The sequence below is a fragment of the Photinus pyralis genome, unplaced genomic scaffold (assembly GCF_008802855.1).
Source record: "Photinus pyralis isolate 1611_PpyrPB1 unplaced genomic scaffold, Ppyr1.3 Ppyr1.4_LG1, whole genome shotgun sequence".
Taxonomy (NCBI): domain Eukaryota; kingdom Metazoa; phylum Arthropoda; class Insecta; order Coleoptera; family Lampyridae; genus Photinus; species Photinus pyralis.
Window position 1 is genome coordinate 58955054 of NW_022170249.1, and position 14165 is coordinate 58969218.

The 14165-nt window shown below is 36.4% G+C and overlaps 1 protein-coding gene and 1 long non-coding RNA gene across 2 annotated transcripts; one reads left to right on the forward strand and one right to left on the reverse strand.

The window, feature by feature from the left end:
• Window positions 1–1736: 1736 nt before the first annotated feature.
• LOC116180505 lies at window positions 1737–2958 on the forward strand. Its single transcript, XR_004147136.1, has 2 exons — window positions 1737–2258; window positions 2309–2958. It is a non-coding gene; the product is annotated as an uncharacterized LOC116180505 (long non-coding RNA).
• A 4950-nt stretch (window positions 2959–7908) lies between these two features.
• On the reverse strand, window positions 7909–12560 carry LOC116159102 (uncharacterized protein K02A2.6-like). The gene is made up of 2 exons (XM_031472007.1): window positions 12491–12560; window positions 7909–12307 (listed from the first exon to the last, which is right to left on the reverse strand). The coding sequence occupies exon 2, from the start codon at window positions 12291–12293 to the stop codon at window positions 8079–8081; it is 4215 nt and encodes a 1404-aa protein (XP_031327867.1). The 5' UTR covers window positions 12294–12307; window positions 12491–12560; the 3' UTR covers window positions 7909–8078.
• Between the last annotated feature and the right edge of the window lie 1605 nt (window positions 12561–14165).

Genomic DNA, 14165 nt, shown 5'->3' on the forward strand with positions numbered 1-14165 from the left:
CCCATACCATAGTCCCCACAGCTTGGTGCACATGCCTCGTAACAGAAAATTCAACATTGCGACGTTCTCCACGTCTTCGGTTGCCCCTCATACGGTCATCGTGCATACCCAAACAAAACCACCCTATGCCACTCGAGGTCCCAGCGTAGTCGTAACCTACACCATTCCAAACGCTTCTGGCGGTGTTGGGCTGTTAATGGAAACACAAGATGTGGCCGATATGATTGCAAGCGATAAGGTCTGATTCTGTGGTAAACCGTTCGAAGTGTTACAGGACGACCTTCGTTAGCTAACCATTCATCGGTAATTGACCTGGTACTAGAAAATTGGTCTCTTGTTGCCATTATGGCTCAGTGGTAAGAGCATTGGGTTATAAATCCGAAGGTCGGGTGTTCGAACCTGGGTTGAGGTGAATTTTTCATCTGTGGCGGAGATGGAAATTACCTTCGGCCTGTTCCGAGCATTCTACCGGCTACTCCGAATTAGGTTTTCCTGCAGTTTTCCTAATTCGTAAGGTAAATACCGGAGTAGTATAGACCATCTTAAGACCTTCTGCAGAGGCACCTCTAAATATAGCATTATGCGGGTCACTCTGTAATTGGGCGCATGCTTGTTGAGGGCCCAAAACAAGAGAGGGATAATAAAATAAAAATAAATAAATAAAATAAGTCGAAGATGGCGATCCCGCACTTCAATTGTTCTTTTTTGCCCCCTCCCCCTTCACTGCCCCCTCCCTTTCCTCTTTACGACGATCCTGCCCCTTCCCAAATCCACGCCCGACTGCAGCGAATCATGGTGGATTGGCTTTGGTTAAGGTGACTTGCAATTTTTCTGGCAGAAAAACCACTTGCGTCCAAACTAACAATACGACAGCTGTCGACGTCTCTTAATTCGCGGTATATTCCACGGTGGCGTATTCTAGGCATGATCACAGCCTCAAAAGAAATGATTAAAAGCGAAAACAATAAAAACTGAACAAAATCTCGCAAAACATACACCATATAAAATTAGTAGAAAAAAATGAAAGAACTGTCAAATAAGCCATTACCACTTGATCCATATGAATGAAATTTTAATCAATCGTTACCTTTTAGTAGTTCAACATTTCTGCCAAGTTTGGTCAAAAAATTCCTACTCCTTCTTGGTGTTGCAATTTCCATGTCACTGAGTATATAAAAAACAACAAAATCCTTGCAAAATTAGTTTACTGACAACCCCCTACAAAGGACAGTTATTTAACAATGGGACAAGTTATAGCGTTTTCGATTGGCAAAACTCGTACTGCACGAGAGACTGAAGAAATCCATATGAAAATTGCTCTCAATGGAACATAAATATTCGTAAATATTTGTTGTCATTTGTCCATAACCTCATTTTAGATTTAGGTAATCGACAAATCCCTATTCTAAAAAATGACAAACGATTTCAGTATTATTTATGATAAACGATGAGGAATATAAATTTGAAATTCCTGTAAAGGGCCAATTTTTGGCGTTCAGTTTAATGAGTAAGTGCAACTTTTTGTAAAATAGAAGTTATGGCTAGTTCATCATCTTCGCTATCGCTAGATGACGACAAAAAACTCTCCCAACGCAAGAAACAAATTCAAATTGTCGCACGTTTGTTTTGAAAATTTGTTAACTAGCAGCTCCACGAGCTCTCGGACCTCGTGCGTCGAAATTTGCACTGAGTGCGTAATTGTTGCATCACATTTGCCAATGGAACACAGAAAATTGCCCTAAAATTACCAATAGAACGTAAAAATTGCACTCGTGCAGCACGGGTGTTGCCAATCGAAAACGCTATTAAACGAGAAAGAAAGCACGGTTTTGACGTTAGTTCAAAATGACAACGTACACCTAGAACTATACACAGAACAGTAATATTGTTCTATGGAACTATATAAGGCAACAAGGGAAGCAGGTTCATCAACATCGTCTGTTATGATTACTAAACTAACTGTACCAGATGTGCTAAACAGAATAAAAAACGTTATGAAAGAAAAATGGCAAAATCAGTGGTCTACAGTGGAAACACAGTTGAAAATAATACAACCTGACCTTTTTTGTGGGTATAGTAAGAGTGAAAACCTGAAACGCAAAGATCAAGTTATAATAACACGGTTACGTATTGGCCACACGAAACTAACACACAGTCAGCTCCCACGAGGACAAACACATAGACGTGCTCAATGTGGAGCGGAAATAACTGTTAAGCATGTTATATTCGGAGCTTAGGCTGCTGAAATTATAATAAAGGTAATTCTATTAAACATCTTTATTATTGATTGAACCGATGTCGTCTGTAGGTTGACGTCCGGTAGTGGCGCATGTACCTAACTTGTACATTATGTTACATCTCCCTTTCAACAAGATAACTTCGATTACAAATTTAAACTAATGCTAATTTACTTAACCTATACATAATCCTTATATCTAATAGGCATTTTGATTTCTCTTTTTAATCGTTTTGTACTTGGTTCCGAGTTTACCTCACGATTTTTGCATTTATCACTTCCACCATCACTATTGTCACCTTCACTTTGATTTTCCACCTTACCATCTACAGCTACACTATTTTCTACCTTATCATCTACGCTATTTTCTACCTTATCACTACCCTGCTCTGTACTGTTTGTCTCATCTATGTCAATGTTACTATCAATAGTTGACCTTCGATTTGTTATTGAAGCTGTGCCCGCTTTTTTCAAAAACCATGAATTTCGTTTTAGTACTGACCCTTTTTCATCGCACACTACATATGACCTGGGAGTGCTACCTTTACTAATAATTTTTCCAGTTCTCCAATTTGAATTTTGATCATTCTTTATATAGACATGCTCATTGTTTTTAAACTCGGGACGAGCTTTTGCATTCCGATCATAGTACAACTTTGCTTTCTTTTGTCTTTGCTTTACTGCCTCTGTATTTATGTTAACTACTTTAGGTTTTAATTGAGTTTTAGTAATTGGTAATGTTGTACGTAACATTCTGCTATTCAATAATTCTGCTGGCGACTCATCTAAACCAGACAGTGGGGTTGCCCTATACTCCAGCAGATGACCAAAAATTTCAGAGTTTGTTTCTTCACATTTTTTTAACATGTTTTTGCATATTCCTACAGCTTTTTCTGCAAGTCCATTAGATTTTGGATACCTCGGACTAGCAAAACTTAGTTCCATATTGATTTCTTTTGCAAATTTTTTAAACTCTAAACTATTATATGGATTATTATCTGATACAAATTTGGATGGAACTCCAAAGGTAGAGAAAATTTCTTTCAGTTTGGTAATGACTTCCTTAACAGTTTTGTTATTTAATTTTTTCAGTTCGATCCACTTGCTATAATAGTCAACTACCACTAAATATGAATTTCGATTAAATTCTAATATATCTGAGCCTACTTTTTCAAAAGGTAATTCTGGAGCTTCATGAGGGATTAGTGGCTCTTTAACGTTTGCCCTACTAAACTTTTTACAAACTCCACAGTTAGTTACAAAATTTTCTATGTCTGACGAAAGTCTAGGCCAATAGAAAAGTTTCCTACCCCGCCTTTTTGTTTTTTCTATCCCAAAATGAACCTTGTGCAGTTGTTGTAACATATATTTTCTTAAGGATTCTGGAACAACTAGTTTATTATTATAGAAAATAATACCATTTTTGGTTACTAACTCATTTTTAATTTTAAAATAATGTTTCAACTCTGCATTGTTAAATTGACTTTTGTGGTTTGGCCACCCACTTTCACAAAATTGCTTGACTATTTTTAATGTATGATCAGTTTCTGTTTTGTTTATAATCTCCTCTAACCTATCTCTTGAGATTGGTAATTCCATTTCAACACAATGAACTACTTCTAACATTTCAGGATCATCCATCGTATTCTTATTTATATAAAATCTAGACAATAGATCTGCAATAAACATTTGTTTTCCTGGTAAGTATTCTATTTTGAAATTATATTTTAGTGTTTTTAGTCTCATTCTTTGCAATCTAGATGTTATTTTATTTATATCTTTTTCCTGTATTGCAACTAAAGGTTTGTGATCTGAATTTACTGTTATTCGCTTTCCATAAATAAATTGATGAAATTTATTTAAACTATAACAAATGGCCAAATACTCTTTTTCTATTTGAGCATATCTTGTCTCAGTTTCGGTTAGACTTCTAGAACAGAATGCTACTGGTTTACCTCCCTGCAACAAAGCACCACCCATGCCATACTGGCTTGCATCTGTTTGTACTACTATGGGTTCCTTTGAATCAAATATTTTAAGTGTTGGAATATTAATAATGCTCAATTTTAATTTGTTAAATGTTTCTCTCTGTTCATTACCCCATATGAACTCAACATCATTTTTTATTAATTTTCTTAGAGGACCACAAAGTTCTGATAATTTGGGTACAAATTTACTCAAATAATTTACCATACCTAATATCTTTAATAAATCCTTCTTATTTGACGGCTCACTTAAACATGTGATCGCTTCAATATAATCTGGTTTTACACCTTCATGAGAAAACTCCTGCCCTAAATACTTGACTTTACTGACCTTATATTGTAATTTATCAGGATTAAATTTAATGTTGTACTGTTTTGCCCGTTCTATAAACTTGTTCATTAACTCATCATGTTCTTTTTCATCCCTACCAGCAATTATGCAGTCATCAAAATAAATTCCTATTCCAAGATTTTGAAAAATTTTTTCATTAATTTTTTGAAATACCTCAGGGCTTATTGATAATCCAAATGGTAACCTCAAAAATTTAAATTTACCAAATGGGCTAATGAACGTGCATAAATTACTGCTTTCCTTATCAATTGGTATTTGATAGAATCCATCTTTCATGTCTACTACACTGAAAACCCTTTTGTTTTTTAATTTTACTCCAATTTCGTCAATAGTGGGTATAGGATATTGTTCTAAACAAATATTTTTATTTAACTGTTGTGGATCCAAACAAATCCGCAACTTTCCATTTGGTTTTTCTATGATTACAATATTATTCACCCACTCAGACGGACCTTCTACTTTTTCTATGATACCTTTTTGTACCAGCTCCTCTAAAGTCGTTTTTAATTTTTCTTTTAGCGAGTCTGGCACCCTTCTACAAACGCTTACAAATGGCACATAATTATTTTTTAATTTAATTCTATGTTCCATGGGTATTTTACCTAAACCTTCAAACAAAGTTTTATTTTCATTTATAAATGCAAATTTTAACTTTTCTTTTGGGTCCCTTCCATTACTCCCATTTTCTTTTAACTGACTGACAGAATCAAGCCTTGCAACTAAATTTAGTTTTACACATGCATTTAATCCCAAAATTGGATCACTTTCTACATCTACCACAATAAATTTTAATTTATACTCTGTATTCCTTAACTTGCAATTCAAAATTACATATCCTTTTACTTTTATTCTATTATTACCATATGTTATTATTGTCTGATTTATTTCTTTTAACTCTTTTTGTTTTTGTACTTTCTCTAACCATTTTAAAGGCAACACATTGCACTGTGCGCCCGTGTCTAATTTGAAAGAAATTTTAATACCGTTAATTGTTACATTTTCCTTCCATAGCTTAATGCTACTTTCACACCCTATTTTATCTAAACTAATTAAATCAATATAACAATCGTCATCATCATCATCGTCCTCTACACCCGCTACTTCTAAATTATTGATTTTGTTTTTCTTACTACTAACATTCTTTCCATGCATAAACTTATTCTTATTCCAATTTTTAAATTTACACCCAATTGCAAAATGATTCAGTCCATTACAATTGTGACACGTTTGTCCATACGCAAAGCATTGTGCTATTTGATGATTTCTCCCACATTTACGACAATCATACGTATTACCTGGTGTTTTTGTTGTCTTGCCACCTGTTGCTGCGAGTTGATCTCTCTTTCCTTTTCTTATGATGTCTACCTTGGCATGCTCTTCTTTTAGGCCTTCAACTTGCCTTCTGGTAACTTCGGTGAGCCTGCAGTGCTGCTCCGCATCCTTCAAAGTTAGTTTTGTTTGCCGTAGTAACCTCTCCTGCAGCACTACATCAGTGATACCTAAAATCAATCTGTCCCGTATTAGTGAGTCCTCCTGATCTCCAAAATTACAGGGCTTCGCTAAAACTTTCAAGTCTTTTATGAAACTGTCGTATGTTTCTTCCGTATTCTTGTTCCTCGAGAAGAATTTAAACCTATCATACGTTTCATTATTTCTCGGTTTACAGTACTCTTGAAAAGCTTTAATTACTTCATCATACTTTGCCTTTTGTTCATTAGTGAGACCTAGCGTTGTGTATACTTCTTGTGCTTCTTCTCCCGCTACATTGAGAAATATCGCAATTTTTCTTTTTTCTTCGGCAGTACTTAAACCTGATGCTTCCATGTATATATCAAAAGCATTCTTAAACTTCTCAAAATTCTTGTTTAATTGTTGGTCAAACACCAAATTCGGAGGTGGCTTGAAAGACGATTCCATTTTCACGTGCTTAACCTTACTTTTCTTCTTATTAAATTTTCAGTACTTTACTACTTGTTATTATTAGATGCCTTCTTTCTTACTTTTTAATATTTCTTACGGTTTACACCTGACACCATGTTATATTCGGAGCTTAGGCTGCTGAAATTATAATAAAGGTAATTCTATTAAACATCTTTATTATTGATTGAACCGATGTCGTCTGTAGGTTGACGTCCGGTAGTGGCGCATGTACCTAACTTGTACATTATGTTACAGTAAGGCTGTCTTTTTAAATGGCAAGCTCTGTCTACTGTAGCATATCCACAAAAACGTTACCTTACTATGTAAAATGAGCAATGTCATTTTAGTCTATGGTGTTTTCGGCGAAATAAGTCCTTGTTGAATATTAATTCGACCAATATTGTTTGGCCTAAATGTTCTTCTGGTTTAGTTCAAATGTAGACGCTTTCTGACAACTTCCACTCATGGCAATCATTTAACAAATGTCATTTGCCAAAGTTGCCAAGCAACACACTTATATGTCAGTTTTAACTTCAAAATTTTCTCTGTTGTAATTTAACATTCGACAAAACATTTTCCGAATTACATATCTGTAATTCCAAAAGAGAAATAAAAAGTGTAAGAACTATGAGCGTTTCAGCAACAGAAAATGGCCGTACCTTGCTTGAAAAGCTATGAACTGCGAACACCAATTTGGACGTGATATTTCACTTTTCGAATTTTTGTAGGTACATTTCTCTGAAAGATCGACGTGATGAATGTCAGTATTTCGCCGACCATTTTACGTCTCCTTGGAAAATAAAGTGGTAACCATAGACAAACTTTGTTAGTTGCATAGGAAATTTGTGAAACTACGTAGTCGTCTGGGCGTTACTAACGTATCAAACAAGATTGTTTTGTGAACTTCAAAATTTTAGTTTGACTTTTCCGCGAGTTTTATTTCGAAATTATGGCATGCAAACGTAGATGTAGAAAGAGGGGCACCAATATAATCTGTAAAAGACGAAAAAACTCCCGCTTTTCAAAAAATCCTTTTTTAAATTTTTTAAAAGAGCTGCGTCAGAAATACCCTACGTGGCTATCTTGTAAGTTAACATTGGAGGGCGCTCGGAGATGGTGTAATATGAGTGCCTGTCAAAGAAGAAAGTACCAGTGCAGAGCTATACAAGCCGGAAGGGCTGCTAAACCTTTTCGAACTAGGTGCAAGACTGGCAGAAGAAAGCTCAGATGTAAGTTACAGAAGAGACGACGCAAATGCAAACGGAAAATAAAGAGGCGTACTTGCAAACGAAGAAAAAGAAGGTTGGCGTATACACTCTCAGATCGGTGTTATCGCCATAGAAGCTTCTGAAGCTAATAAGCGTATATTGTGTCGTAGTCGAGTGGTTTCTCGGTATTCATTATTGAATTAGAAATTGATACACAACACAATACTTTATTTACACAAAATGTATTAATATAATATATCGAATAAAATCATACTCAACTCTATACCACCAGCCACACACCATCCTGACTGTTTTACAAGCATGCGCAATAGCTGCGCACACAGTGGCGTAGATACTTTACAATAGTCTCCCCTACTTTATTGAAGAACATAATCAGTTAATTTTGCTGGTGGTCTAATGTCTCTCTTTGATCGCCGTAGTTCTGGAACCGAAACTTGTACATCTGGAACTGGTGTATCCAACACTGGAACGTCTTGCCTTGTAGCATCCAGCATCGTTTGGTAGTGTGAATGTTCATCTTGTGGGAAGTGAAGGCCCTTTGATGTATCTTCTTCGTCTTGTTTCTGACAACGGGGCTCTGGTGGATCTTGAAATTTAACAGATTTCAGTCCACTTTTTTGTAGCTGATCAATATGACGTTTAAATTTATACCCATCGTCTAATTCGACTAAATAGTGCAATTTCCCGAATTTCTTGAGCACTGTACCCGGTTTCCATATGATTTTGTTATTTGCGAAGCATTTTGCAATCACTCTCTCCTTCTCCTGAAGTGAACGCACAGGTGGAGTCGCTGAACTGGAGGAACCCTCGAAATATGGTCGAATCGCATCCAATCGAATTCGAACCCTTCTATGAAGATAGTTTTCTGCTGGTGATTTCCCATCTATAAGTGGGGTTGCCCTATAACGCAGCAAAATGGTTTGTAGTTTTACAGAAATAGATGATTTTTCATTTCTCATTGATTCAAGACGTCTTTTTAGCGTTTGCACATTTCGTTCTGCTAACCCGTTTGTTGCGGGGTGCCCTGGAGCTATAAATTTTTGTCTTATCCCGTGATCACGACAATAATGGCTGAACTGCTTGCTGGTAAAAATGGTTGCATTATCAGAGACGATTTGTTTGGGATATCCATGTGTTGAGAATATACCATTTAATAGCTCAATTGAATTTAAACTATTAGGACTGTCATTTAAAACACGTACTTCTGCCCATTTGGATTTCGCATCTACTACTACCAAGAAGTGTTGATTGCCTATGGGACCCGCATAGTCTATATGTATTCTATCCCAATTTTCGTTAGGCATCTCCCAATGGTGTAGCGGTACTTTCGATGGACTATGTTTGATTTTGATGCACTCGGGGCAGGCTTTGACGAAACTTTCAATGTCTTTATCGATTCCTTTCCAGAAACAATATCTTCTACTCAGTTGTTTCATTTTTGTAACACCTAAATGTGTCACATGTAGTTCTTGAAGTATTTCATTTTGCATTGATTTGGGAATTACAACACGTTGATCTCGAAATAGTATTCCATGGTCGATTGTGAATGAAGAGTCTTTAGAAGTCGAACTTAATTCTTCGATGATCTCTTGTAGTTCTCGATCTTTGCAGGTTTCTTCTCTAATACGGTCAGAATTTATGGTGTCAGTTGAAATATCAAAAATTGTCATTTCATATACCTCGTGCATTTCTTCGTTTTGCAATGCGTCGAATGACATTGAATTTTTTGATTTAATGGGTGCCCTTGAAAGGCAATCTGCGTTTTGGTTTTCAACGCCCCGTTTAACTTGAATATTAAAATCAAAACTGGATAAATATGAGGCATATCGAATAAGCCTTGCTGATGTTGTTTTTGAAGTTTTCGCTTTTGGATGAAAAATACGAGCTAACGGTTGGTTATCCGTAATTAGAGTGAAATTTCTTCCGATTAAATATTGTTGAAAATGGCTTACCCCGAATATTATGGCAAGCGCTTCTCGATCTAGTTGCGAATAGTTTTGTTCCGCTTGTGTCAATGAACGCGACGCAAATGCAATTGGCTTTTCCAAATCATCGTTTTCTACATGTGATAGTACTGCAGCGATACCATAGGGGCTAGCGTCTGTTGATAGAATTACTGGACATGTTGGCTCGAATGGAACGACAACGCGGTCACTGGTAATTTCACCTTTTAGTTTTATAAAGGCAGATTCACATTGTGAGGACCAATAGAAATTCGCATTCTTTGTTAGGAGCTTTCGAAGCGGTGCTGTCATAGTGGATAAATCTGGGAGTAGTCTGGAGTAGTACGTAATCATGCCTAGAAATGTTCTAACGTCGGCTACATTTTTGGGCCTTGGCATGTTCTTAATGGCATCAATTTTCTTTGGATCTTTTGAAATTTGGTTAAATCGAACTACATACCCCAAATAGTCAACTTCGTCCTTGAAAAACGAGCATTTGTTCTCATTCAGGTGTAAATCATTCTCTTGAAGTCTTTGGAGACATTGAAACAAATTTTCGGCGCATTCTTCATATGTTGATCCGTGCACTAGGATATCATCGAAATATGATATGGTTTTCGGAAGGCCTTGCAATATTTGGTCGATTATCCTGTTGAACTCTGCCGGAGCCGTTTTTATGCCAAAACTTAAACGATTCATTTTGAATGTTCCCCGGTGTGTCGAAATTGTCTGGATTGAACTACTTGCATCGTCTACCTTTAAGTGTAGGTAGGCTTTGAACAAATCTAATCTACAGAAAAATTTTGAGTTCCGTAGACTATTTAAAACAGTGTCAATGCGTTTTATTGGATAGTTCACATTGACTAAACAGTCATTCACAGCGATTTTATAGTCAACGCACAGTCTGACTTTCCCATCCGGTTTAGGAACAACAACTAGAGGTGAACCCCAGTCGCTTTTAGGACATTTTGAAATTATGCCTTGTTCTTCGAGTAAATTTAACTCGTGTTCGACTTTTTCTTGAAGAGCATACGGTAAGTTTCTTTCCGGAACGTAAACTGGTTTTGAATTTTCTCGAAGTGTTAATGAAATTGTTACATTTGGAATTAACCCGATCCTTTGTTCAAAAATTTTAGAAAACTGTGTACGAATATCATTAACATTTGTAATCTTGTTAATAGGACACGAATTATTATGGAAACTGTCGGCATCTACTTCTTCCAAGTTGATTTTTAGATGGCGAATCCAAACTCTGCCTAAAAGTGGATCTAAGTGATTTGGAACAACATACATGTCTTCAGTTGATCTGGAATTACGATATTGAACGTTTACAGTAATTTTCCCATAAGGGCGAAAAATTTGATGAGTGTAGGCACGAAATAGAACATTTGCTTGGTCAAGTTTACAGTTTATACCTAGCTTATCGAATAAATACTTTGGTATTAAGGTAAATCCCGCACCCGAATCTACCTCAAAAGTTAAATTGTGTCCTTCTACCGAAACACTAATAAAATACTTTCGCGCATCACGATCAGGCTCACATTTATTATCGAAAACGTCAATAACTTGATTAGAATCATAACTACTTGTTACCTGGTTAATACTGTTTGTATTTACAGACTTAAAACTGTTTTTATTTCGAAGGAGTGTAGTCACACAAACTTTTGCGACATGTCCGGATTTATTACAATGTTTACACTTTAAATTGTCACGATTTGCATAGCATTCATTTGCACGATGATTATCACGCCCACATCGGAAACATAGATTGTCAATACCCAGCTCACGATAGTCGATATTTGTTTGTCTATTGAAATTATCACGATTTGTCCCTTGATTTTGATTAGAACTGGCACTGCGATTTCGAAAACTTGATTTACTTCTTGAACGGTTCTGCATTGAATTTGATTTTCCCCTGGAATGTCTTTGAGTTGAAACTTTGTCGATTTGTGTTGAATGAATGGAACTTGTGCTTGCATCGGCTTTGGTAATCGTTTTGCTGTCGGCACGTGCTGCCTCCAGTGCAATAGCTTTTTGAACAATTTGGTTGAAATCTATAAGGTCTGATTGAAGAATCTGCTCCGTTATCCAGCTATCTTTAAGTCCACGAATAAACTGAGCGCGTAGAAACACATCGGCAATAGAAACATCTACTTCACACGTACATTTGTATCGAAATTTACATGCGCTTAAGTTTTGTTGAAGTGTAGCTACATATTCGGTAATCGATTGCTTATTAGACTGCACTTCGGATAGAAACAAATGTTGGGCAACTAACATATTGCGTTCTGGTGACAGGTGTTTCCCCAAAATTGAGATTAATTTGTCATATTCGATGTCTGTCGGTTTTTGTGGAGCGACTAAAGCGGCTAACGTATTGTAATTTGAACTCCCAATTGATGTAACGAGCATTTGTGCTGCTTTTTTCTTGTCGGCGTACAGTTCCTTCATTTTTAAGTAATTTTCGAACCTTTCTATATAAAGACGGAAATCTTCTTGTTTTGGATTGAACACTTCAAAAGGCGGAATATTGGCCACATTGATAACAGGAGTTGAAGGTATTGTCTTCGATTGTTGCATCATGTTCTGCATCATCTGCATGAACTGTTGGAATTGTGCAGCATCCATTTTTGTCCAGGATTCTAAAATTTGAGGTTTGAAATCGAATTAAATGGTATTAAAAGGTTTATCTCGTCGCCAATTTATTGTGTCGTAGTCGAGTGGTTTCTCGGTATTCATTATTGAATTAGAAATTGATACACAACACAATACTTTATTTACACAAAATGTATTAATATAATATATCGAATAAAATCATACTCAACTCTATACCACCAGCCACACACCATCCTGACTGTTTTACAAGCATGCGCAATAGCTGCGCACACAGTGGCGTAGATACTTTACAATAGGGTATTACCTTGGCACTTTTCCAGACCTTGGGAAAAACGTTATTCTTTAAGCAAAAGTTTATTATGAAAGTGATATGAGGTAATATTACGGAACTACATAGGATTATCATTTTTAAGCTAACACCGTCTAGTCCCACAGCTTTAGTTTTAATTTTGTAAAGATGACTTATAACATCAATTTGTGTCACGTCTCGAAACGAGAATTTATTTTTAAAGTCTTTAATGTAATTACCTTTGTAAAAATGAACTAGCTTTTCCACATTTGGAGTAGTAGCTGTATTAAGAAATCCCTGATTTATTTCATTGACATTGCAAAGAGACGTAGGAATATCTCCGCGTGACGATTTGTTATAAACATTCATTTTCCTAAGTTCACTCCAAATATTATTAATGGAATTCATTTTTAGTTGATAGGTACTCTAAATAAGCTTTTTTTTCTTGTTTTATAGCAAACGTAGTATAATTACGAAGTGACTTATAATAATTCCATTTGGCAATATTTTTTGTTTTTTTATAGCTTTTAAAAGCTTCATCTCGTAATGACATCATCAATTTTATATTAACCGTCATCCAAGGGGCTCGCGGTTTAGTTATTTTTGCTGTTTTTATTGGCGCGTGACTATCAAACAGCTCCATAATTTTTTCATTTACAAAATTTATCATCTCAACATTGACTAAGGAGTATACATGATTCCAGTCAACAGTGTTTAGGTACTCCTGACGTGGAAATAACGTCTCTGTGGACGGCTATCAAAGCTAAACCTGTGAGTCTCTGGTGCCCGGTTCGGTTCTTCAGATAGGTTTTGATGCGTTTTAAGAATGAAGAATATTCGTTCAGCAGGGCCGCCCAGAGGGGGGGGGGCAACTGGGGCCCCACTACATCAAGATGGCGCATTTAGATGGAAATCGTCATTTTTGCATTTAACTACCAAGTTTTGCATTACATCTACAGGCCTCATTTGTAATACCTACACCAATTCTTAACTTTCATAAATCGTAATTGTCAGAATACCATAAATTTAATATCGCAATTTAAAAAAATTAAAGTGTACTTGTTATTCATTTTTACATTTGATTTATTTCTTGCACTCGTGGACAAAAGTATAGGTAGTCTGCGACGCGGTTGGAATGGAGATTCAGTGCTTGTGTATCCCCACTCACATTGAATTTCTCCATTCCAGCCTAATTGTTACGGAATGTAGTATTCCGGGAGGCATGTGAGTTCGACAATTTTGACAGTATTCTTATCAACTCAGCCCTTGTAGCTTATTCTGACCGGTTGGACCACCAAGTGCCTGCCCTATACCATGCTTCAGCTGATTTCATAGTCACGAGATTCCTGAAACAGAAATCAACTATTCTGAAATAGTAATCCTTGTTTTCCGGCTATGGCTGTCCTAAGTCAGACTCATGTAATGTTTCTCTCCAACCTGAAGCGCTTGGTCACAGACGTCGGTATGCCACTCTGAGCCAACGGCCCCGACACCCCATCTAGGTTTTTGGCGCAACTTGGCCCGAGGTTTTAACCTCGAGGACTACTATTTCTCGAAATTACACATATGCTGGTGGAGGTGGAATATCAGCTGCA